Source organism: Passer montanus, unplaced genomic scaffold (genome assembly GCF_014805655.1).
Source record: "Passer montanus isolate IOZ18808 unplaced genomic scaffold, ASM1480565v1 scaffold27, whole genome shotgun sequence".
Classification (NCBI taxonomy): domain Eukaryota; kingdom Metazoa; phylum Chordata; class Aves; order Passeriformes; family Passeridae; genus Passer; species Passer montanus.
In genome coordinates, this window is record NW_024367372.1 from 11754338 (window position 1) to 11780857 (window position 26520).

Genomic DNA, 26520 nt, shown 5'->3' on the forward strand with positions numbered 1-26520 from the left:
GCAGAGGAGCAGTCCTTTACAACCTTTTGCATTTTTACCTGAATCATTTATAGTAGATAAAAGTTCATGTTTTGCAGTACAACTATTGTGTTTTCCTATAGTGCAATTTATGGAAGTAGTGAATGAATGTCTGAGAAAAAATGTCATAAATTGGAGATGAGAGAGAGAAGCAGAAAATCTGAAAAAACCTTTCAAGTTCACTATTTGAGCAAGAAAGTGTGTTTAAAATTCGTCTAAAATCAATCCTACACTTACTGGACACTTGTTTTGGAGTCTTAAATGTTTTGATATGAGAAGTTTAACTGCAGAAAAGCTGAAAATTACTTCAGCAGAACAAAGCTTCTAAAACTGGTTCCCATCCTTTAGAAGTCTGATGTTTCTGCTGCAATGTGGGAAAGTGTACCTCAGTATCTCATATGTATCTTCTCTCCAGGAGAATGCATCCCCCTTGATGTTACTGGCTTATTTCACTTGGGTCAGTCTTGCACTGTGGGTAACATAGTGATACTTCAGCAAATCAGTTGTGGGGAGGGGAGGAATAATAGCTGTTACATTTTTCTCTGTCCTACGTTCTTGGAGAAGAATCAAGGTCTGCACTTCATGTATTTGAGTAATATTGAATTCAGTGTTGTTACTTCACAGTAATTAGCCTTCTAAATTCTCTCCTTCTAAGAAAGGGTAATTTTTGCTTTTCCAGGCAATGTGATGATATTGTATATTGTCTCATTTCTTTGTGGGTATAATCTGCAACACATGGAAACAGTGAGAGGTCTGTGAACGCTCAGAAACTGTCAAAACAATTTCAGTGCTATTATAGTTGTACATAGTTAGTCTTTACCACTCTTTTTGCTGTAAGTACATGTTCTGTATCACTGTTTGCTTTATGATGAGATGAGCCTTTCAGTAAGTAATGATTTGATTGGCTCATTTCTGAAGTTTCATGTTAGCATTTATAGGAAGATGTAGAAATATAAAAATGAGTTGTATTTACCCATAAGCTAAACCTTTATTGGTGAATGTGAGTCACAGTGTTCATGTTGTGGTTAGAAAAGAAAGAGACAAGGTGTCTGCCTATGTGTATTGTAAGCCAGAGGGTTCTTTGAAAGGAAGATCAGTACTCCTGCTTTTGAATTTTGAGCTGTTTAGCTTAAACTCTCTTTCCATAAAAGATGGAAAATTTAGAAATTAGCTCATTTTGTGTCTGTTTACTTAAAATATGCGGGATCTCTCTTGTGTTCAAGCATGGATGTAGTCCTGTGTAAATTAGAAAGAACAGTAAGCTTCATCAATTTTGTTCAATATGTTAGTTTTTCTGGCTCTCCTATGTCCATGCATTGCAACAGGGGCCCATTCATTAGGCCACACCTTGAAGCCACAACATGTTTCTCAATGATTCCTAGCAAACTGTAGAGCCATTGGTAATGTAACACTGCGGCCATTGTAGAGCTCAAGCAGCTCTGGCGTTCTTGTCAGCGAGAAGGCAATCAGCAGACCTTAGAGAAAGATAAACAAGCGCCCACTAGGAATTTCATACAGAATTTTCCCCAGAAAAGCTGATAACAAAATCAACCAGCACTTCCCTCTAACACACGGAAACCATGGAGTTGATTAATGGATTCTATAATCTTACATATATATAAATAAAATCTTTTAATTCTCCATTGACGTATCCTGGTTTTTCTAAATGGATTTTACTTTCTCTTTATAGATATGGAATGAAAGGGCATTTAGTAGCAAATACATTAAGGTATGTATTCTTTTCTTATTTCTATAAAGTGCTTGTTGTACTGTACACAAACAATTAGCTTTTCTGAATTTGTGTAGGAAAGGGACCTTAATTCTGCAACTATATCACTTATTGAACTCTATTTCTTGTAGTTGCATTCATGGAAAGATAACATGTTCAGATATCTAGATTGTTTATTTTGTGTGTCTGAAACTGTTACTTTGAACTTTGGGCATGCCAGTGTATGCTAAATGTTAGGACTTCTAAATTTTTATGGAAGCTTCAGTTGATTCTTCTATCATACAAACTTAAATCATCTTTATACTAGCTTGGCTATAGCTAGAAGTCCAAGATCTAGAATTGCTTAAAATTCTGTAGCTAAGTTCTGTGATTACAGTACCCTTAAATATTGCTATTAAATCACAGTAAAGGTTTGGTGTTTTTCACTTTGCAAAATTCAGTACCTTTTGTTCTAAAAAGCTGGAAGAACACAGTATTTCACATAACCAACCTTAAGATAGCTGTAATATTTCTCAGTACTGAATGCTCCTGCAGCATCCCCTGCCCTGCTTTGAAAACTCTCTTCTGTTTGTTACATTTTCTTGCAGTGAAAGCTTAAGCACAAGCTCCTGCTTTGTTCCTTTCCTTGTTCTTGCTTGAAACTAAGACACAATGGCATTACCTCTTCTTAAAAGCAAACAAGACTCAGAGAATCGTAGAATGGCTTGAGTTGCAAGGGACCTTAAAGATCATCCAGTTCCAATCCTCCTGCCATGGTCAGAGATAGCTTCCACTAGACCATGTTGCTCAAAACCTCATCCAGCCTAGCCTTGAACAAATCCAGGGATGGGGCCATACATTCCCCCTTGTCCTGTCACTACATGCTTTTGCAAAAAGTCCCTCTCCATATTTTCTTGTGGGCTTTCTTAAGGTACTGGAAGGCAGCAATTAGGTCACCCCAAAACCTCTTCTTTGGGCTGAACAATCTCAAATCTGTGTCATGTCACCTTGAGGCTTTCTTATCTGCTTGTCTTGGCTTGCTCATGTGGGGAGAAAGAATATGGAGAACAAACTGTTGAGTCTGGGGCAACATTCTACTTTGTAGCTTTTTGAATACTGTTGAATTGGGACCGAGCATTTGGCTTCTAGAACTGAATATTTAGTTTAAAATTTGACCATAAAATCACCCAAGTATTTACTGAAAGGTTTTTGGCCTTCCTTCCACTCTGTGTTAGCTGATAAGAGGTTTTTTGTTAAACACCTATTTTACCATTCATACTCTTACAATGTCATTTGGCACCACTTCTCTCATCAGCACTACAGTTCTGTTTGCAGTCTGCCATTTCACAAGAGGGCAATACACTGAAATGTACTGCTGCACACCAAACATTTTCTGTAATTCCTGTTAAATACAGCACAGATAAGCTCTTAGTTATCTAGCTAAATTTTTACTTGTAAGATGATATTCTAGATACTTCATCGTCTAAGGCAATAGCTACGTTTCTTAATAAGTAGGAAAAAAAAAAAGAAAGAAGTGGAGATTCTAATGCTTCTAACTTCTTGTTCAAGAAAACCCTGTTCTTTCAGTTACATGAGCACCTCCCTGTGTGTGAGGGAGCTGTTCTGCAAGTGTGGAATGTGTTTTGGGTGCATGCAGTTCTGTGCCCTTGGTACTTCTCTTTCAGCATGGAAATTCTGAAATCGTTCATTTTGTTCTTCTGAGCTCTCTCTGTGGTTAGCCAAATTTTCTGAGTGTCTAGGTAGCTAGAATACTTTAAATTGCAAGGACCTTCTAGTATTATGAATTTTTCTTTTGATAGATCATTGATCATTGCTACTTTTCTTCTTTGTAAGCTTTATGTCTTAATTAGTTTTAGATAGAGGCTTTGATTGTCATCAACACTTAGACTTTTATTTCTGTCCTTATTTGACTACATGAAAAAGAGAAATACTCCCTATTCTTCTTCACATTGCCAGGGGGCAAGAAATAATTTGAGGGTTCATGCCTACTGATCTTTGAATCAAGTTGCAAAAATCTTTTTTATGCATGCATGCACACAGTGCATCATTCTTTTACATCTAAATTTGAAAAAAGCATTTTAGACTGTGGACTGGGATTTTTTTTCAGATGCAGCTGTATGTGCAAGCTGCTGAAATATATTTTATTTTCTTTTTTAATTTCTGGTTTGAGTTTTCAGATAGTATCAGCCCTCTAGAAGTGTGGTTCATTCTTAACTATTAAGGCTGAGTATATTTTGTGTGGGTATATTTTACCTAAGAAGTTCCACAGACAAATGTGAGCTGTTTGTCATCTTTAACAGTGAAATAGTAAAGAGAAGCTGGAAAGACAGAATAGGAATTCTTTTCTGCTGGCATGTTTGAATTCAAAGTGGGTTGCCCTTAGTTTTGTTGTAAATATGTAATTCTAGGTTTATTCATTGCTTTCCCTGGAAGTTAGTGAAACATGAGAACCAAGCAGTGGGTAAACTTAAATATTAAACACTTAAAACATCAAGGATTTTTTTTTGTTCACTAAAATGGGCAGTGAAAAAAATGTTTAGGTGCTCTTCACTTGAACGAGACAGGTGCTTGGCAGAGATTTCTCTTCTTGTAGAGAACTGCATGGATAGGTCTTTTCTAGTTTAAAACTTCAATCCCTGTTTTTTCAATGTACTTTTTTGGGGATCAGGTTAACTTTTGCTTCTGATGACTTGGGGAGGAATGTCCACTTCCACATTTCAGCCAGCTGTCATTGTTAGATTAGTTTAGCATGACTGACTTGATGATAAATCCATTACTTTTGTGTAATGAATTACATACATGCTAGGGAGTCAGTATGTTGAGAGTGTCCAAGTGGAGTATATGTGTGCACTTGTGGTGTCAAAAGTTATCCAAGTGATGAGAAGCCCATTTTTGGGTAATGACCATCTCAATATCAGTGGTAACCCTTCAGTTTTAAAAATATTTACCATTAACTTCGTCTTAGTTGCCACCATAGCTCTTGTTTGAGAAGTGAGAAATTTTCTTATCCGTCCCGGTCTGTAAATAGAGGCTTCCACTGACTCCTTCCAAAGTTCTTAAGTTCTCAGTCTTATATTTCATGTTGCCTCATTGATGAAGGCTGTACTTTAAGTGGTGTTGTCTGTTACTAAGGTGCTTCGACATTCTTTGGACAGACTGGGTCTATGGAACATTGGCATCATCGCTGCGGATGGAGATTGGAACATCTCAAATGAGATGATAGTTGATCCCTATCTTAATGATGCTATTGAGGTAGTCGGGTAAGTGTGGGAGAAGGGAGGCCTTTTAAACATTGCTTCCTATCTGTAAGTCTTCCTTTCCATTTTCAAGAGTCATATATTCTTATTTCATACTTCCTAGCTGTTTCCATTTTTTCCATCATTGTGTACAGTGGTGCTGGATTAGTCTTTCTTGTCTTTCTCGCTTCTTTCAGTTTAGTACATCTGTAAGCTGACTTTATCATTCTTCTATCATTTCTTTCAAGTGCCCATTTAGGAGCTGTGTTTTAGGCTTCTTAGCACTAGCAAATGACAGGAAACTTCTAACTAATCTGCATGTGCATGTTCCAAGTCAGAAAAAACCTTAGGATTGGATTCTTGGTCTGCAACTGGTTTTCATTTTGGGTGAACTTGAGCTTTCAGAGTGGAACTTACCACCCTGGGACTTCCTGTGGCTGCAGCTGAGATTTTTCTGGTCATATACTAGAGCTAGAAGTTTCTGTTTCTTGGTTAATTTCTGATAACAGATAAAATTAGAAATGCATGCACTGACAGTAACTTAGAAGTAAAAACAAGGACCAGAAGTTTGTAAACTAATACATCCTATGTCAATTTTTTCTGCTGGTGTTTCAGCAAATGTCAACTCAACTGTTTGCCTTTGCTCTTTTTCCATAATACACTTTTTTACTTGCTTCTGGCAACTCTGCTGCTCTTGCTCTCTTTGTTAATTCTGGTTTCTCAAAATTATTCATCATTTTTACAAAATTACATTTTCCCAGTGGAAATTACCTATGCAGATACAAATTGCTCACTTGTGCTACATTTGTTAACTTGTTTATATCTGTTGTTAACTTTACTGTGATAAGAGCATTCTTGTGGTCACTCATGTACCATTTATCCTGTATGTAAGGAAGTATGATATGCTCATCATGGTTTAAGTGGTTGAAGGGTTATAGCAAGTCAGTTAAGCGGGATTTTATAAAGAAACTGCTTTCGTATGTGTTGAGTTTGTAAACATCAATCATAATGGTCTAAAATAAACTTAAAAAAACTTTCTCAGGTTAGGCAAGACTTGCAGCTCAGCAGGTGCATTAGGAAATGTTTTAGTAATGATTTCTATGACAATACAGCTAGAAGAATGAATGCACTGAAATGCATTGACTCTGTAAGGCTCTTTTTTCTTTAACAGCTTGGCAGAATCAAGGATAGGAGTACTTGTTTTTGTTTGTGCCCTTAGAACCATAGGCATGTTTTGGTTGTTCTTTAAAATGGGAGTTCTTTTTGTCAGAGGTTTTTCTTGAATGTCATACAGATTTTTCCCCACATCCCCCACCATCACTGATCACAAAAAATGAAGTGTTAGGTTTTCCTGTGCCATGGTTTTGTTATCTATCAAGAAATTAAGGTTAGTACAAAACAATAATGTTTCTCAACCAATACTGACTTTAAGGTACTATCATAGAGAGTTCTTGCTGAAATAGTGAAAGATAATTGCTCAGGTTCAGAAAGTTCATACACAATCATGTAGTTTACCCATCAGCACTGTACCAGCTGATCTGCAAATAGAGTGTCTTGCATGAAATGCTTTATCTGTACCTTTGTGTCTGTAAGGAGAACAAAACACTTGTAATTTTTCCTTTTATCATGTATTTTGGAATTCAGGGAAGAAGGTGTCCTTTGAAGTCACTTTGTGCTTGACAGTCTTGTATGTTTTGTTTGGTGTAACAGTTGTCCAAGTTGCAAAAACGTGAATTGAAGCATAATAGTTTTTTCAGCTAGTGCTGGAGAAGATTCTGCCTTTCCCAATATTAAATTTTGACAATTTGAAAAACATTTTTTTTAATTTTTCCCTTCTGTCTGTTCTTTACTCTCCTTTTTTTTTCCAAGCTGTTGAGGTACACATTGGATAAGCATGGTCTGGAGCAGGTGAGGATCATAGCCAGCGATAGACTGTGGGAGCCCATTTCCTTTGTCATGATGATTGACTCTGAGCTCCACGGAGTGGTCGATGTCATTGGGTAGGGGGTTCTCTCGCTTCTTCTTTCTTGGTGGTTTGTTTATCGTTTGTCTTCATCTTATTTATAACTAACACAGACAAAGCTTTAGCTCTCTGTACTCTTACCTGCAAGGAAAGGATTGATACTATAAAACTTTCTTACTAACCAAATCAAATCATGCGGCTCTTGTCCCAGTAACAGCCTCAGCCTTTAATTGAATCAGGAGTCTTCTATCATGCTGAAGACTCCTGTTGAGCATGGTTGGACTTTTGATGGATTGAAGGTTTTTTTGGACAACACTTTGTCCTAAGGATTTTGGTTACTCTTAACTGGTATGCAAAAAGTGCTTTAGCTTTACAGCTTAGTACATGGCCTTGTAATTTCCACTGGCTTGTTACTGAAATTTTGTGATCCAGAAATGAATTTGGGTTGTGATTCTTCTTTGAGTTACAATGGCTTGATTCTTAGTTCCCATTTTGTTTTAATGACAAATTTGTGTTTGGAAAACATGGAACCAGCTGACTTGTTATCCTAGCTCTGGGTTTTGTCATAATAATATTTTATTAGTAGAATAAGTTTGAGATTGATTACTGACTTGATGGCTAAATGGAAACGTGTGTACGAAATGTTCATTAACTTTTCTTTTTACAGTAGCTCTAAACTTTACTAGGTCCCATAAACTTGCCTGACCCAGTCACGTTTCAAATTTGTCAGTTCCTTGCTTCAATTTGAGTTTTCCATTCATCTTGATATATGTGAACTATAGGAGGTATAGAATGAAGGCTTTTTCTGCAAATACATACAGGAAGGCAGAGTCATCTACCCTTGCTATTAACCTCTCCCCCCATTCTGAACATGAAGAGTATCCTGGCAGTTTTTTATAGGTGGAGTCTTGGATCACGTCTGGATGAAGCTCAACAGTTTTTACACTGTCTAAGTAAGGTGTATTTGCGTAACTCTATAAGTGTAAGTTTTACATCCCTACTCTGATTCAGTCTTAACAGGGAAATTTAATATCTCTTGTATATTTCAGCTTTTATTGGGTAGGGGTATTGACACTTAAGAAACACCTTTTCAGGAGTGTAGAGAGACAAATTATTCCTTCTCTGCTTTGTTTTTGCAAGCTGTGCACTTTATGCCATTACAAAAACCTTTTGCTTGGTACTAAAGCAATACTTAGGCTTCCAAGCCAATCTCTACAGCAGAGCAGAATGTAGCTGAAATCCCTACTATCTGTTACATTACTGTTAGTGAGGCTACATGAAGGACTAAAACACTGGGAAGTAGGTCATTGTCCACTAGAGGGAAAATAATGAAAGAATCCCAAACAGTCAGCCTAGAAAAACTGGTGTTTTTTGTAGTCCTGCCACAAATGTATCAATTTGTCAAGTTGCAGGGTAATAGTTAAGGAAATAGTTTTATTTTAGTGTATATATTAAGTGTGTTCAATGAATGTGCTAAGTGCTGAGGAAAATCACAACCCTATTTTCTGCAAGTGGTTTGAAAGGTTTTGTTTCAGTCAGCAAACCTTGCACGGTGGGTCAGTGTTGTGACTCAGTATAAAGTCTCCATTGGGAGAAAGAATGTCTCCTTATACTAAAGAAGATCTTGAAAAGAAAATTAGCTATCTTTATATGGTTCAACTATTATCAGTTTGTACCTTGTAACTTCTCGAGTCCAACTAGCATGTTTTTTTAAAACTTGAGTTTATTAAAAAAGATATACAAAATCAGTCAAGTTCATGTTTAGTTTTAAGACATTCATGCAGCTAAATTCTTAGCATAATGCCTACTGCTGTATCTTGCTGTTGGTTTTACATTATTTATACTTTTGTTTAAGATAGTATGTGTTAGCATGTATTTTCTCTATTCAGCACATTATGGTAATGACCACCTTCAAGCTCAATTTCAGGACAGAATTTGCTTTAGCAAGCTGTGAAAATTGCATGGTATCTGTAAATCTAAGTTTATCTAAATGCTATCATGTAGCAGAAGAAATAATCTGCTGATATAAATACAATAAGCTCTGGAATGCTGCAGCTCCCCCTTGTTCAATTTTCTTGTATTCCGCTTGTATTCCAAAGAAACTTTATCTTTCATTTTCAGTTTGAAGGAAGTGAATCATTGCTGCTATATGTACTTCCAAACTTTATTTTCTCCTTGTACTAAGTGCTCTTTCTTTTCAAAATATTGTGTAGAGCTCATTATCCTGGGACAAAAACAGTGAAAAATGCCATATTAACTGGGAAGAAACTGTGGTCATCAGAAGATTACAGTACTTTCAATAATGACGTTGGTGCAGGCTGCTGGGCTCGGATCCTGAACCAAAACTATGTGAATGGAAACATGACCTCGTAAGTGTTGGGCACTGTTGCTTACTTCACAACTTGGGATGTAAGAATAATTTAAAGTGCTGTATAACACATCCATCTGCTTTGATAAGACAACAGGTAAACTGAAAGTTTACCCTAATGTGGTCTGAATTCAAATATTATACGATAGGAAGTCTGCTGTTCTGACCTCTTTCTGGAGTAGAGGTCCCAGAAGTTGCAAAGTAGTCTTATTCCCCAGCACTTGATGGGATTATGCAGTTTATGCAGTGGCTTTATGCAGTTAATTTCAGATGCCTTTGAGAATGATGATAATTATTGAAAAGAGAATGTTCTTAAGAAGAGCTAACATTGGAGTAAAATAACAATAAAACCAATTTATCATATTTCTCTTAAGGTCTTTGTCAGCTTGTGTCTTCAGTTAAACAGATAATTACAGATGTAATTATCTAGTTTTTCCATACAACTTCTTTCTCAGAATCCATTCTTAAACGTGCATGATAAATTTACTGTTTTCTGCACATTTTCTTTCCAAACTGAAAACGGTAAGAAAAATATTATTTTTACTGGGAAATTACATAACTCAGGTTTAGAAAAGAATAGAAAATAAAGTTTGATGTTTCTGGTGCAACAACTGGTAATCTGAAAGAAAAAGTTTGATTAAAGAAAATGTAGATGTCAAGATGTAAGCAAAGTTGTTCAAAGATTTTAGATGCTTTGTAACTTTATTTTGGAAAAATAAAGAGAAATATTCTTGTCTCTTGCTTCAAGTGGACTGGACTTGGCAGAAAAAAAATCACTGATATTGTAAAAGGGAATTTCTTTAGTTACCTGATTTCTAAAAATCTTCTATCTTTTCTGCAAGATGAAATTTTCAAACAGATGAGTATTTCCTGAATAAATTCCTGATCATTCTGCTTGCTTCTTAATCCTCATACATTTAATATCTTAATTCGGAGTCTTTCTTTTCCCATTGTTTTCCAAGCTCTTTCAAATTATATATGCCCCATTTCTTTTACAGCCTAACAGCAAGGAATATGTGTTGTATTTTGTAGAATAGTTCTAAGTCCAGATGTCCAACAGTGAAGTTATCTTAGCTTCTACACTGAAAACAAAATCTTTCTGACAAAAGGCAGCTTATCTTTCGGCTAAGTTTGTTTCCTTTGAAGTTGTTTCCTACTTTTCTTTCTAAGTTTGAAATCAACAGAACAGGTTTGATGTGAGCAAGTTGAATTTACAATTCAACAGTTATTTATTTTATAATCACGTTTTTGTAGAATTCCAGGATCTCTTTTGTATGTATGTATAGAGTGATAAGTCTGTGGCAGTGACTTTAGAATGAGGCCTTTGTATGCACCTGTATGCAATAGCAAAACAGATTGACAGCTTTTGCCCTTTGCGTAACTGCTCTGTTAAGCTGTATTGCCATACTTAAGACCCAGAGATCTTTAAGTTTCAAGTATTTGCAAAGCACTTTTAGTGAAGCCCATATCAAAGCAGGTGAAGTTATTATCCTCGTCAGGATAGAGCAAACAACTCCTTGAGGCTGGCTGGTTGGTTAAAGTTGTTTTCTGTTTGTTACTTATATGGATAAAGATTTTTTTTTTGTGGTACTTAACTGCTACCCTAAAAAAACTCCACCCAAAACAACTACCACCATGCACAGAAATAACCAAGCAATCACAAAAACCTCAATGAAATAACATTCAGCAAAAAGCTGCAGAATTTGGTAGCAAAATTTTTTCCCTTCATAACAGGAAAAAAACCTCAAACAAATGGAGTCTTTACCCTCAATACATGCTTCTTTTAATATAAAACTTTTTGTGGTGCTCTAGCCAGAGAATTTACCACCAGTTTTGGAAGAAGTTCTCAACACTGATTTACTTTATTTTCCTCTCCTGTGGGTTTTCTTTTTCATTTTAGCTGGAAAGATATTCCCTCCATCCCCAAATTATTTTCATTGGATGCTGGATAAAAAGGAGGAATTGATTCTTGTACTAAGTTAATCTAATACTACCCATATGAATGGAGAAAACACCTGTTTTTCTTCCAGAACAATTGCATGGAACTTGGTGGCTAGTTATTATGAGGAGCTGCCCTTTGGTAGATGTGGATTAATGACAGCACAGGAGCCATGGAGTGGCCACTATAAAGTTGAATCTCCTATCTGGATTACAGGTAAAAATCTTGCAGTTGTAAGTTGGTGATCTGACACCAAACATCACTGTATTTTCCGAGGCCTTTATTTATTTAGTGTTTTTATGTGGATTATTTTTTTATACCAAATTGAGGTTGATTCATGGACAGTTTTGTGAATACATTAATAAATAAGAAAATAATCTCATTTCAATAGAAAGCAGAAAGATATAATAGTAAGGGAAATATTTATACTTGACCTTTAGCTGTATCAGAAAGTAATAAGCTACTGCCTTTATAGCTGTTACTATTGAAATATTTTGATCTGAAGTGCCCGTAAAGGTTAATGTGCTTTCCTGTTTCCTTTCCCTTTTTTATTTTTTATCTTTGAGTATCAATCAATTCTATTTGGTACTTCTCAGTTTTCAAAAGTGAAACAAAGCACCTCTGTATTCTTTTCCTGCTTGACGTTCTTGGCTTGTGTAAATCAGCATTTCCTTGAGCTTAGGAAAGGGAAGCATGTTCATGTAGTGTCTGTGGACACATGGATTCACTGGCTACTCTGTAGTCCTGTAATATTTTACTGTCTTTGCTGCAGTTCTGTAGAGCAACTATGCAATGCCATGAAGGAGGAACAAGACAAATGCTTTAATTTTTGTTCTTCTGCTAGCTATCTATATATGTAAAAGCATTAAAGCAAAACTGGTCGTAGTTTCCCATGAATAGAACAGCTGAGCAGTTGTTCCTGTGTCCCCGTTGCTCAGGATTTTCATGAACTGGGTCATATTCTTCTTTGATAGTTTCACTTTCTGAAAACCCTACTTATTTAGTTATTCCTCGTGAAGTTGCCCATCTGTGCTTTCTCTGCCATTTATTTGTTAAAACGAAATGTTTATTATATTTAAAGAAAAAAAAAGACTTGGAAAAATCTGAACTGTGATGAATATTCAAATACATGATTGCCATATATCATTTATGTTTAATGTCTAAATAATTGCTATAATTTTAACTGTTTTGTCTGCCACAGTGTTGGTATTTTTTAATGTTCCCATAGTATAATTCTTGAATCTTTCCTCTTATATAGGTAAATTTTATTTTGGAAGTTCTGTTACTTTCTTCCCCAAATTAGGTTTCAGTATTGTCAGCATGTATGAGAGCAAAATTTAATTAAGCCTACAAATGTTACCATTTCTATTAAGTCTTAATTATTGTATTCTAATTTTTGTATCAGCACACACCACACAGTTTACTCAGCCTGGCTGGTCATACTTGCAAGTGGATGGACACTTGGAAGGAGGTGGCAGTTTTGTAGCTCTGACAGATGGCCTAGGGAACCTTACCATCATCATTGAAACTATGGTATGTGCATCAGCAATTCCCATGGACTGGAAAAGTTACAGGACATGTTTTGTTATGAAGAACATGTCTTGATTTACGTAGTTTGGTATCTGTGAATGTTCTTTGATACTTGTAGCTTTATTAGTGAGTTCACTAGAGGCTGTTTTTTCTATCTGAACTTCAAATACCTTGTTGAGACTTCCTGGAGGCGAATATATATGCCATCTTTGTCTTTTTATTACACATTAGCTTTAATTGGATGGCACACTGGGGGGAAGTTATATCATGTGCTGTCTTAAAATCTGAATTCAGAATAAAATGATTAAACTACTGCGATTGCAGCTATTAAGATAACTGAAATAAATTATTGCTCTTTTAATTTCAGTTCTGTGCTGTTTTTCATGAATGTTGCTGTATGTTGCATTCCAGTAATGTGTGTCTCTTCTGTTACATATTTTTTTCTTCAGAGTCATAATCACTCTAAATAGGTTTTTCATGAATGTTGCTGTGTGTTGCATTCCAGTAATGTGTCTCTTCTGTTACATATTTTTTTCTTCAGAGTCATAATCACTCTAAATGTATCAGGCCTCCATTGCCAAATTTCAATGTTATACCTCAGAGAGCAACTTTCTACCTCAGAGGGTCATTTGTAAGTAGATCTTCAATACATTTGATCAACCTTGTAAGATGAATTGCCATTCATAATCAAATACATTCAAGTCAGTATCACAGGTTGCAATGTCATAACTGAAATTGTAGAATTGCTGCCTCTCAGTCTAATAATCTGTATATTGAAGAAGAAATTTCATAGGACAGAAATGCAACTAAATTTTCTTCACTATATATTCCAAGGCTGGGTGCTCTGACATGCTGACGTAGTTTGTCAGGCTGGCACAGCCATGGCCTTTCTAGTTATCAGTTAATTTTCAGGGGAATAGCTGTAGTTGATCTTATACTGTAGGTTTTGTTCTTGCATTCTGTGAAGAGATATTCTGGGAATCTCCTAGTTGTTGATTTGTTTATTCTATTTTTTAATCTCGCTAAAGTATATTTCTCTCTGAAATGTGAACAATACTTTCACAGTGTAAACTGGAGGGAATCACTGTTATTTGATTCGGATGATTCCTTCTCAGAATTTGACAATTATTTATTTAGAATTTGATTTTGATTTTTTGGCAGCAATAATTGCCTTTAGGAGGAGATAATTTGGATGATACTTTTGACAATAAAATGGTTCACTTACAAAAAGTAATTGAGTGTCAATTTGGATACACAGCTCCCTTTTAGGGAAGTATCAGATGGCTTATCCAAATCAAGCTCTAGGTCGCTTGCTTTGTTGTTGATGTTGGTAACTAAAAAGAAGTTATAGGGGTTAGGTGTGATTAAAATCTGATAACTAATGTAGTTGGTATGCTGTAGTATTGCAGAAGGATGGAGACATGTCAGCAAAATACTTTGATCAAAAATTAAAACCAAAAACTAGCAACTAGATTGAAGGTCTCATAAAAGTGAAACTAGTGGGATATTATTTCAGTCTGGTTACATCTTGGAAGGGAGCTTGTATCCAAGGTGTATTGTTGATGATAGAGAAGCTAAAGATTGTCTCCATGTTTGAAGTGCTTTCTGTCTTTATAAGCAACATTAGGACATGTTAGGGCATTGCCTTATTGATGTATAGTCTATAAAAATGTAAGGCATATGTGATGATTAGATGAATAAAGTTGTAGCCTCTAATGAGATCAACACCTTTAAAGTAACAAAAATTAGACACCCTTAGAGGACTGGTATTTCTCTGGTATTCAAGGTTGTTTATTTTGCTGTTGTTGTGTTTTAAATTGTATGGTGTGTTCCATTGTAGTATATGGTGGAAACCCTTCAAGTATGGCATTCCAGACTTGATTTTGAATCTGGAAAGTCCAGTCTTTTCCAGCAACTCAATCCTTTACAGGTAAGTTGATCAGTTTTAATTATCCGTCTCTCTGCAGTTTCAGGTGTGTCTTCCCTCTTTGGTGAAACTTCTCAACTTTAATGCTTAAGTTGCATATTTAGGGTGTGTTTTAAAGTTGTTTGACTGATGTACACTGGCTGTGTACAAGCATACCTGGAGGTATAACGAGTTTGGGTAAAAGGAGTTTTAAAAATAGCCCAGAGATATTTAAATGCTGAGGCAAGAAGATGGGTTTTTTCCTTAAATCGGGACTTCAGAGGATCTTCTTTATTTTAGGAGCTTGAGTATGTTGTCATTTATTTGTTAAATTTTGCAGCTTGAGCTTTCTTCAATTTCAGGTATGGAAGGGAAGATTTTCTATAGACCTAAATGTGGATGAAGTCTACACTTTAACCACACTCAAGACAGGATGGAAATGTGGTTACCCAGAGCCTCCTCCTCCTCAGCCCTTTCCTTGCATTTACAGTGATGATTTCAACATCCGTAAGCCAGAATTCTCTTATCCCAAAACTTCATTCACACACAGATATAATTGTAATGTAGGAGGGCAGTAAGTTATGTTATTTGAGTCATCTACATGAGGTAACCTGAAGATCTATTTTGTTTTTGTTTATTTATACCTGTGTTTCCAACAACTTACACCTGCATGAGTGGACACCTTATGCTTGCAATAGCATTTATTTAATGTAATGTTTTATCTGGTGTTCATGCAAAACCAGTGTCTGCTTAAAAACTTCCATTTTGGGGACTGCTTTGATATAGCAAGTCAAAAATATGGAGAAAATTTTCAGGGGAAATTTCTGAAAACAAGTACATCGAAGAAAAATGTTTTAGAGTTGATGTGTATTTTATTTTCTGAACAGGTAACCCACCTTTCAGTGAAGCCCCAAATTTTGCAGATCAGACAGGTGTATTTGAATACTTTGTAAATGCTTCTGACCCAGGAGATCATGTGTTCACACTCCGCCAGGTGGTGGTTCAGCGGCCCATCACTTGGGTTTCTGATGCAGACCAGACCATCAGTGTCATAGGAAATTTTAAGTGGTATGTAAATACTGTTTTGTAGTGACATTTGGGGAAATGTCCTCCTCTTCAGTGTGAGTAATGATCAGTTGATTTGTCTCAAGCCTCATTTCTCTTGGACAGAGGGCTTTTGCCTTCAGATTCTCTGTAGACATGTAGGAATGATGATTCAGGCACTTCTAAAAGTCATTGAGCCCTGCTCAGGGTCAAAGGTCAACTGTGTCTGTCTAAATAACTCCTAAAGAATGGGGAGTCCACCACATTTCATGATTGTTTAGCCTAATGCTACACTGTCTTAGAATGGCTTTTTTTTGCTTATGTCCTTCTGGGCATATTTGTTCAAGCTAATTTTTTACACTAATGGATCTGAGTTGGCATACTAGAAACACCAATGTGTGCCCTGAGTTTCTTTTTCCTTAAATTGGATCAAGAAAATTAATTTTGAATTACTGTATTTTGAGTTATTTGTTAGGAGTTTGATCAGTCTCATAACTCTCAGACTATTTCATTCATAATTCAATTGTATTTGTTGCAGACTGCCATCTTCTGAGCAGTTCCTAGAATTGTGTGGATTTGATGCCAATCCTACTTCAACCACTTTTATTTCTGGGTGAAAGTAGCTGAGGTTTACTGCTTTGATTAAAGTATGGTTACAATTGTAATTCTTTCTAGGAGCTAAAAAATTGCTAGCAGCTACAATGATGATAATTCAGAATCAAGCAGCATATTTTAGAATAATGTTTATTTAAAATTAATAAGCATTTGGGAAAGACCATGTTAACAATTTATGATTTTAATAGTAATAATAAACTTCATGCTCAAAACTTTCTTTTCTGCTTAGAGGCCTAGCCTAAATTCTTTTGATACATCCCTTAAAATGGCCATTTTGTCAGGTTTTTTTTTTCACTTTAATTAGATCATTGATCTGGCAAATGCTTTTTCAGAACTTACTTCACACTTCTAAGTTCAGGTCTAGAGATGTGATTGAATTACGTTGATCCAAAACCTGGAAGAATACCACCCTCTTGTACTTGAAGGTTGTTCTTCTGTTTTGTAGCCCTCTGTTAAGAAAAGTCTCATATTATCCCTATAATGAACTTTCCCTCATTGAGTAAATTATACTCAGTCATTCCTAGAACAGTTACATAGGACCTATTTTTAAATTACTGTACTGAGATTCCTAAAAACTTCTATTATTTTGTTTTGGTTCAGTTTCTGTCTGTGACTTCATCTTGCTTTCAAAACCAAGCTTGCTTCCTGAATATTCAGTTTATTATTCAGGTTTTACTGGTCTGTAACGTTTTGTAATGCTAGTCCTCAATTTCAGGCCCTCAAGTTTGTTTGTTTCATCCTCAGTTTAACACTCAGCTTATCCCTGCAGATATTTTCAACAATGAACACCTTCTATTGAAATTCTGAGCCAATCTTGCATTAAATTTTTCTGTAGGATGATACTTTACTTCAGTTATCAATAGAAATTTATCATTATTCAATTTCAGGATTGTTCAGTTGGTTTTAGTTTTAAACTTGTGCATGTGAAAGCTTTTTGCTCTCTTATCTTGAATTTGTTGGTGTTTTCCTCTGATGGTTTTATTGAATGTGGATATATTCTGAAAGTATTACTATGTAATTATTGCTGTATTGCTTTGAGTCTCTTTATAATGGCATAAGGGAAATGTGGGGGTCTCTTTTTTGATAAATGGGGAGGCAAGAAAGTAATCTTTTTTGTGTAATGACTATATATTCAAGAATCTGGAGCATTACGTTAGAATGAAAACTCAGGTCGTTCTTGCTACTATGTTAGAGGTGAGAAGAAAAGTTGCTAGAATAGATGTTCTCTGATTCAGTTATCAGCTGAACTGCTGTCACAGAGAGTCTTTTATTCTGTAAATAATTAGAGATAATTATTACTTCTTAATTAAGTGACCTTGTGGCTGTATCTGTATTACAAGTGCTTTCAGACATGGGATGTAGATCCCTTAATAGAGGGAAAGAATTTTTATGGTTAAGAGCCTTGCAGCTCTGAGGAGGAGGAAGTTGTGTAAATTTTCTGGGTGCTATTTGATGGTTCTGGTATTTGCTTTATTCTTCTTTACAGCTCTCATTGCATGCATAACGCAGTGCTTTACTGTTGAGCTGGAGTGTAGTCTCAGGAAATCAAATAATTTCTAATACTGCCCACTCAAAAAAATTGATTCCTTCCTTGTTAAAACACTAATGTTCTCTTACAGGGTAAACATGACAGTCACTTGTGACATCTACATAGAAAAACCTCGTGATGGAGGCGTGTTTATTGCAGGAAGAGTTGACAATGGTGGGATATACGTGCGAGATTCCAAAGGAGTTTTCTTCTGGGTTTTTGCAGATGGCACATACAGAGTCACTAGTGACCTAGGTAAGCAGTTCTTTGCAAAAGGGGATGCTGGCATATGGACATGTCATTTTGATAACTTTGATAAAAACAGGTGACATTCAGATTTTATAGTTCATTTGTCATTACTGTGAATTTAACCCGTTGGTTCTAATGATGGCCGTTTTTAATATGTGGAGAAAGCATCTGAAGGCTACTGGCTGGCCCATTTGTCAGGCTTAGCTTTCTGAAGTTTTTGTTTTTTCACTAACAAAGTCTGTTTTACACTAGCAAATATGAACTATTTTGCTTTTTATAAATACTCTGATACAATATTAATTCCAGAAAGATTTGACCTGTGTTCTTAAACTATGCATGAAAAAAAAATCCCGATTGACATGAAATGGCTTTTGTTAGAGAGCAGTTCAAGTCACTGTACTTCCATCTGGCTTAAGTGATGATTGTAAGTGGCCTCCTGTTTCCTCAAATTATTCATCCTCCTGTTAGTGTAACTCAGTGGAGTGAGCACATGTTCTACTTGTGATGCTAACATTCATGTGTGTTCATCTCTAGAGCACTTGACCGGCACTGGCCTATTTAGTTGTTTAAATGCATTTCCTATCACTTCAGGAGTATAAATTAAAATTTTCAATACTTTCTGATAAGTCAAGTGTAGCTTCTATATGTACAGTATATCTGATAAAATATATTTTGTGTGTGTGTGTCTATTCCTTTCCATTTCTACCATAGACGGGTAGCATAAGAAAGGTTTTATGTAGCTTCTCTTAACATATCAATGCTCCCTAGAGAAACTTTGCAATGTATAATTCCATAAAAACTCTCAGCTGTATGGAAATACATACTTGTGTTTAGGATCCACTCAATTTTTTATTTGTAATAAGACCTAGCAACTTTACCTGATTAGTTTCTCAGGCTATCAGAAGTCATTTTTCCTAAATGAAATGAGTGGATTTTGATCAACCACCTCATTATTTCAGGCTGAGACTCTTGTTACACAATATGATAATTTTTTCTGTACAGCTATTTTCAGTCATCTTTATATTTTTCTAGAAGGGAGCCTGAATGTTAAATTATCTTGCTGTAAAAACTGTCTACTAAATAAATGAAGACTTGTAGCACAATTTTTTTCAGGTCTTTGTTTTCCCTCCAGGTGTCAATCACACCCCATTTTTGCTTAGCTTAAGTTTTGGGTAGAACTAAGCAACATCATAGTGTGGCAACTGAAACCCTGTGATTTTAAAATAGTTACAAACAATAAATAAACAAGAAGATCTATAGAATGAGCAGAGCTACTGTCACACTTGTGAACCTATACTCTCTGTCTTCTAAATAAATGAAGACTTGTAGCACTTAATTTTTTTCAGGTCTTTGTTTTCCCTCCAGGTGTCAATCACACCCCATTTTTGCTTAGCTTAAGTTTTGGGTAGAACTAAGCAACATCATAGTGTGGCAACTGAAACCCTGTGATTTTAAAATAGTTACAAACAATAAATAAACAAGAAGATCTATAGAATGAGCAGAGCTACTGTCACACTTGTGAACCTATACTCTCCATACAGTGAATCCTTATCTCATGTCAAATTGCTGAGAGCATTGAGGATTTCAGTGAGAAAGCAGTTCTGGCAAAGCAGGAGAATGTACTGATGATGCAGAGTCCAGGTTTGCATATTAAGCTTTCCATACTGCAACTGAAATTGTTAAAATGTCAATCCTGAACACTTCTGAAAAATAGATATTATTATCCTTTCGCTAGCTTGGTATTTATCAGTTTCAGCAAAGAGGTGAAGTAACACTTTGCTAACTTAGCTTTGTTTTGCAGCTGGAAGAGAAATATTAATGAAAGGACTTGCTGGTGTCCGGGATAACGCATGGCACACACTTACTCTCAACATTCAGGTAAGGACACAGGCAAAAAGCTAGAAAACCAGTTATGAAACTTCCAGTCCTAAATGGTTTAGACAAAGCTGTGCTATACTGTTGATGATGTACTTGCATTAGTTTGCCCTATCAAAACTAGAAACAATGTCTGTTACATGAACCAATATTAAAATGCCATACCAAGTTCTGCTGCCTGTATTTGAAAGACATCCTGAGAATCTGTAGAAGGTATGGAAAATAACTGGAAAGCTGTATTGAAAGCTGGAGGTAGAAGGGCAGAGAGGCAAGTCTCTTATTTTCTGGAAAGGTGATGGCCTGGCTTCCTGTTCTTAAGATGGTCAGTAAAATACTAAATACTAGCCTGTGTTACAAATCTGTTTCCCACCAATTCCCTTTGTAGGCTAAGGCCTTGTATGTGGAGCCAGTAAAGGACTGCAAACTCACATTCGCTGAGTTCCTTCTCTACTGTATTGGAAGAGCACAGGCATTGTGTTACTGTGTAAATGGGCTGCAGTTAATGAGAAGCCTGTCTGCATTTTTTTCCTTCCTTCCCACTTCACCTTTTTACCCATAATGACTTTGGGAGGAAAGCAGCCCCAAACTGTACTTTAAATATCTCTGTGTGCTTTGATGGGTGTGTCATTGTGCAAGTATCTAAAAGGCTTTAAGTTCCTCTTCTGAGTGCCTTATCCCTTTGTCTAATGTAACCTTTGCAACTCCAGCTGGCTTGAAATGTGGGGAATCCTGGCGGGGGATTTTTACTACTGAAGGTAACTCTTAAAATTACGGACTGAGTCCCTCATGCTAGAATGCCACTGAGTATTAGAATCTGTTTTTTGTCTCTTGTACTGTCACATTTGGAGACAAAGGACACTTGCACCTAAGGCATTCACTGAAATGAATGTAGTTTAGTCTTGGTTTTGGTACACTTACATTTGTGACAGTGTTTGCCATCTGTAAAAGGGGCCAAGACATTTGGTTACTGAAGATGAGCATTAATCACTTAAAACTCAAAACAGTGTTGGTAGTTTAAAACGACAATGTTTCAAACTTCCATCTGTGTTGTTATTTTGTACCTAGTACATCTTTGAGGTAATGATCGAAGTACAGAGCCATCTTTAAATAATTCTCACACCAACACCTTGAAAGGCATTCTTTGCTTTTACCTGTGTCTATAATTGTCTTTCAGATTTAGAAATACAAGTAAACTGAAATACTTTTTTCTAAATACTGTTTTTTCTAAATACTGTTAAGTGGAACACATAACAGATAAATTGTAATTTTTCTTGAAATTGCTTTTAATTTCCACATCTTGAAGTGGCATTAGTGGTACTTGAAAGTTCTGCTGTCTCCTCTTTATTTCTGCTTAATTACTAAATTACATCTTTCTTTAGTTTTGACTTCTGCCTCATTCTGCAGAAGCAGTGCCAAGTGTATCACATAACCTTAAGAAAGGTGGCCTATTTTGAAAGAGTCTGATACAAGGAAGAGGAAAACCAGTTTACCATTCAGGTTCTACACTGAGTTAGTAAAGCTGTGAGTAGGAGAAGAGGAGCATTTATTGTGTTCACTGTAAAGCATTAGATCTATTCCACAGAGCTGATAGACAGCAGAGGATTCTATGCAAAATTTAGATGCATCTCTGCATGAAAAAATGTGTGAAATGTAGTTGAAAGTGGACTTGACATCCTTCTGCTTTGTCTTGTCTCCCATGTGAGCAGGCTCTGGATTTTACAAAGCTAACATTTTTCCTTTTTTTTCAGGGCAACTCGGCCTCAGGACTGTTGAATGGTTATCCACTCTGGGAGAATGTCACCATTTCCAACCCGAAGAATGGCTGGGCTGCCCTTGGAACTCGCTCCTTTGAGTTTGCACAGTTTGACAACTTTCATGTTGAAGCTTGCTGAGGTGGCTTTGGCATTTAGAGAACCTGGTTCTCATGTTACTTTGAATAAGAGCCAAGTCAAACTGGAGGAGAGCTGAGTGCTGAACTGTGACTGATCTCTTGGCAAAGAGTCTGGATTCGGTCCGTGGTATTTGTTAAAGGTTTACTTGAGTAGATATCATCATGATTGTAGTTTTATCCCCTATTGCTGTGGGATTTTTGCCCTTCTGTTTTTGGGGGTAAATTTTAGTTCAAGGTAATGATAAAAACAAATTCTTGGATTGAAATATCTTTTAATAACAACATCTTAACTTACCAGCTCACTTCTAAAATAACTTTAGAAGTTAACAGAAGACAGATTCATCCTAAGCTGCATTTTTAACACTTCCTCTACTACGTCCATTGCTTTCACTGTGAAAGAAAAAATTAAATGCCAGTAAGCCTTATGAGCCAGTGGGCCCCATACTTTTGTAGGTCTATCATTCTCAAATTTCATTTGGGTAAAGTACCTAGATTTCCTATAGTAAAAAAAAGATGTTTTGTCTCTTTTTTTGCTACAGTCTGTGACTAGACATTGCAGTTCTCCAAACGCATTTGATTATATCTTTCAACTTTTGTTGCCAGCCCTAAAATATATCCCTATTTTCAGTGGAATGGAAATGTGCCTTATGACTGATCAGGGAGTCCAGCATGTGGCTTATTTCTAATCTACCTCCTCTTTCCACTGAAAGGGTTGAAATGGATGAAAAGATACCATAACTTACAGTTTGTTGATGATAATATTGTGGGGTTTTTTGCATAGTACAAAGAGTGAAAACATTGCATCATGGATATTTCCATGTCAGGTCACATGTGGAAACTGGCCTTTTGTTCCTAGAAACTTGGGCAAACATCTCTCTCTTTTGATGGATTTAGAGCTTTGAATAGGAAATAATTGAAGCCTAACAATGATATTTAGTTTATTATATTACTGTGGCATAGAGGAGATATGAATACTATCACTTCCTGGTATAAAAGAAGTTAAAAAAAAAGCAGTCTTTGTCTTTAAGGGTTTGCAATGTCATTACAAGGTAAGTAACAGTTGGTCGACACAGAGGGAATTATTTAGTGTGCCAAGCAGTGGTAATGACACAAAAGTATCTGTTTTTAAACTTTTCCTAGGTATCATGGGATGAAGTTCAGAGGATAATTCAGATCTTTGGGAATGGAGGGATTCTCTTTAGCTGTTGCTTCATTTTATTTTTTCCCCAAGCTTCTGTGTTATTAAAGAAGCAATTAATTGAGGACATGAGGTACTGAATGGGTTTTTCCTCACAAGCATTTGCAGTTCAATTTGCTCCAGAATTTTTCTTGTTGTTGGTCAGTTGAAGGAAGATGATGTCCATTCCCTTAATGAAATGTGCTTCCTGTGTCCATTTACTTTTCACATTCACATCCTGTTTAATTGACAAGCAAGTTGTTCCACATACTTGACAGAGCTCTAATAGCTGTATGAGGCCATTTGTAGCAGGCAACATCTGGAGAATAGGAGTGCAGTGTACTTTGATTTATAGAGATTATTCTTCTGATCCCCTTTGTTTTGAAGGCTGATTCCAATAATTGTTAACTTGAGTCTTTGAAGCTGTCATCTAATATAAAGTTAATGTTATACAGATCATTCCTGGAAAATTTTTACAATGTTGATCTTCCATTTTCATTTTTGGAGAAGAGTTCTTAAAATTCCATCTCTACTAAGTAAAAATGTTATGTCTTTTAGCTGTTATATTGATACTACTTATTCATACTTGGAAATTTCATACATGCCAGTAATGTTGAAAAATTATTTAAACCACTGAACTTTAAAACTCTTTAAAAAAGAGTTCTTTTTAAAAAAAGAGTTCTTTAAAAAAGACTTCCAAATGTTAAGTAACTGTTTACATAAGTGGGTGAAAAATGAAAGGCAATTTTCCATGTAATTTTCAAGTATGGATGCAGATCTGTTCATTACTTGCTTGATTTCCTAAGGAATGCCACTGGTCACTCCACATGTGAAAGAATCTAATTTTAGGTTCTCATATTGAAGTAATATGAGTATAATAATCTCAGAATAAATTTATTTTAGCTGTGATGGATTTCTGTATTTGGATGCTTCTTGGAGACTTCCTCGTAGCTTCTGTGGCTACAAGCAGAGAGATCAGCAATGATGCAGTTATTCCAAAGGAGCTGTCCATTTTTTTAACTTTCTATTGCACTAGTGTAATAAACTGTACTGTTATATTGTGTACTGAACACTACGTATTTTATCACTGGAAATGTTGATTTTTTTTCCCCCCTAATCTTAATTTACAATGTTGGAGGATTAAAGTGTTATGAACAGAGTAAGTGATTTAATGGTGACATAATGTTATTCATCTTTATATGTCTGTAATTCTTCACCCTTCAGTAGACTGTAATATGTTTGGCAATAACAAGCTGTCGGGTTTTTCACTGAGGGGTGGATTTATGTTGTTGATTATAAATGCTAATCATTCCAAATGGACAAATAAAATGCTTAAAAATGCTTTATTTGTGCAGAATGCTTCTGTAAAATGGGTCTTGTTTTTCTCCAGCAAGAAAGCTGACAATTTTTCTATTGTGATTTCTGATAAATATGCTTGACATTAACTTAATTGGATTGGAAGAATATAGCCAACCAGTCCTTATTAAAAATATCACAAAATCCATTTGCATTAGGACTTGTGCTATTGATAAAATGATTTTCTTATAGCATTCAATATACATTTTGCTTCTTTCTGTTTTTTGATTTGGATTTTTTTTTAATTTATTGAAGGGAATTAAATCGTATTTGAGGACCAGTGATGCAAAACTGCTGAGTACTAAGGTCATGTGAGATTTAGCTGAAAGTCAGTTTGTAGGTTTGGAAACAGGCAGTGTTGTAAGGATGTACTTCAATGGTTTAGAGGCTTCTTTATTTTGAATATCCTTTTGAATCTATCTTCAAACACAATATTTTTATTTTTTTAAGCTAAACTTTAGGGTTTGATTTTTCAAGGAAGGGAGAAATTCCATAGAGCTAGTTCTGTTTCCCAGTCCACTGTGCCCATAGATATGAGTTACCCTGGAATTGTTGCCTTCCAGTAACCAGCTATGTGCTACCACCTATGCAGACACTGCATCACAATCAATTCTGTCCCTTCTCTGCCACCATCTTTGAGGTTAGACTTGAGCAGTTCTTGAGACTTTTAGACTCATACAAAACACTAGGACTCCTTTGCTTTAAAATTACAGGAGACTCTTTAGGCTCCCTTTGCAGCTGCCTCCTTGTATCTCTGTATCAAAACTAAATTTTTACTTCCAGATTTGATTTGGAGTGGTAGTGGTTTGCTTTTGCCTTATAGAATCAGTTTTACTGCATTGTAGCAGCAGTTTGTTTTCACTTAATAAATTTTCATTGGTTTACCTGAAGTTTCTGTCCAGAGTCCACTTTCTGGAGTGGGGTGGGTATTATGAATTTAACCATCATAATTATTATGGCTGTCTTATTTCAGCAGTACGGGCAAAGAGGACAGTGCTTGGAGACTTTATTATCCTCTCTTTGATGTTTTGGTCTTTTTGTTTGGTTTTTGCGTGGTTTTTTTGTTGGTTTGGGTTTTTTTCTCATTTGTGCTTTGGTTTTGTTTTTGTTTGTTTTTAAGCCCTTTGTAAGTACTACATTCGTACAAGTCTAGCACATGCTGGGAGTGGCAGACAGGCAGGTTGTAAAAACCCTTCAGTTTTGAAGACTTCCTAGGCTGGTAGTGGAATCATCAGGTAGCTTTTTTAGAATTCTGAGAGTAGTGTGCATTGAAAAGTCAGCATGAGCAAATTCCTCTTGCTGTGCTCCTTCCATTTATGCCCAAGTGTCGCTGAAACAATAAGGGTTGTGTTTCTAGAACTTGTGTTCTAAAAAAAGCCCAAAAGGCCCACTAGTAATTGAGCGGAGGAAAATGTGTGCTGCAGCAGTGTTGCCAAGCTTTTGCTCTCTGCCAAGATACTTCTCTGCGGTTTTCAGAGTGGCTAATACAAACAACTGTGAAACTCTGTTTTTCCCCTCAAGGAATTATGTTTGGATAAGGTTAGAAACAGACACACAGCCCAACACCAGTTTTGTCAGGGGCTCCTGGTAACTTGCAATGAGTGCATTAAACCTGACTCTTGCTTTTGTGTACCCCAGGCTAAACCTACACATGTCTCTGGAAAGCAGAGATGAAAGTATCCTAAAAGTATTTGTTGGAGTGCTGACTTTTAAATGTTTTTAAATGCCTTTTCTGTTGGTATCAACCGTACCTGACTGAGTTTGACTTCACTTAGTGCAGGAAAACAGTAATCGTTGGTTTTACTGTGCTCACAGAGGCATTTCAATGATATTACTGTCGTAGGGGGTGTCTCAGTACAGAATTAACTTGAGGGTATGTAAGAGGAAACTGAACCTAGCATGTAATATTATTCTAATGTTATGCAGTCATGGTCTGGGAATCCTTCATGGTCTAAAACAGAGGAGGTAACAACAAAATGACAATTAAAAAAACCAAACCAGCATCACTAACAAAAAAACCCCAAACTGCACACATGTTCCCAAATAGTACAGGGAAAAGCAAAGAACAATCTGGATTAAACTTGGCTTCCTTTGTT

General features: G+C 36.0%; 1 protein-coding gene across 1 annotated transcript in view; it reads left to right on the plus strand.

Moving 5' to 3' along the window:
• The window catches only part of GALC (galactosylceramidase), a 31521-nt gene extending 7110 nt beyond the window's left edge, over positions 1–24411 (plus strand). Inside the window, exons 6-17 of the mRNA XM_039712723.1 lie at positions 1709–1747; positions 4880–5007; positions 9160–9315; positions 11345–11469; positions 12659–12786; positions 13325–13414; positions 14624–14713; positions 15052–15196; positions 15577–15757; positions 17968–18131; positions 19927–20003; positions 21749–24411. Of these exons, the coding sequence (XP_039568657.1) occupies positions 1709–1747; positions 4880–5007; positions 9160–9315; positions 11345–11469; positions 12659–12786; positions 13325–13414; positions 14624–14713; positions 15052–15196; positions 15577–15757; positions 17968–18131; positions 19927–20003; positions 21749–21892 (1467 nt within the window). The 3' untranslated portion in view covers positions 21893–24411. The remainder of the gene's footprint in view (positions 1–1708; positions 1748–4879; positions 5008–9159; positions 9316–11344; positions 11470–12658; positions 12787–13324; positions 13415–14623; positions 14714–15051; positions 15197–15576; positions 15758–17967; positions 18132–19926; positions 20004–21748) is intronic.
• The last annotated feature ends 2109 nt before the right edge of the window (positions 24412–26520 follow it).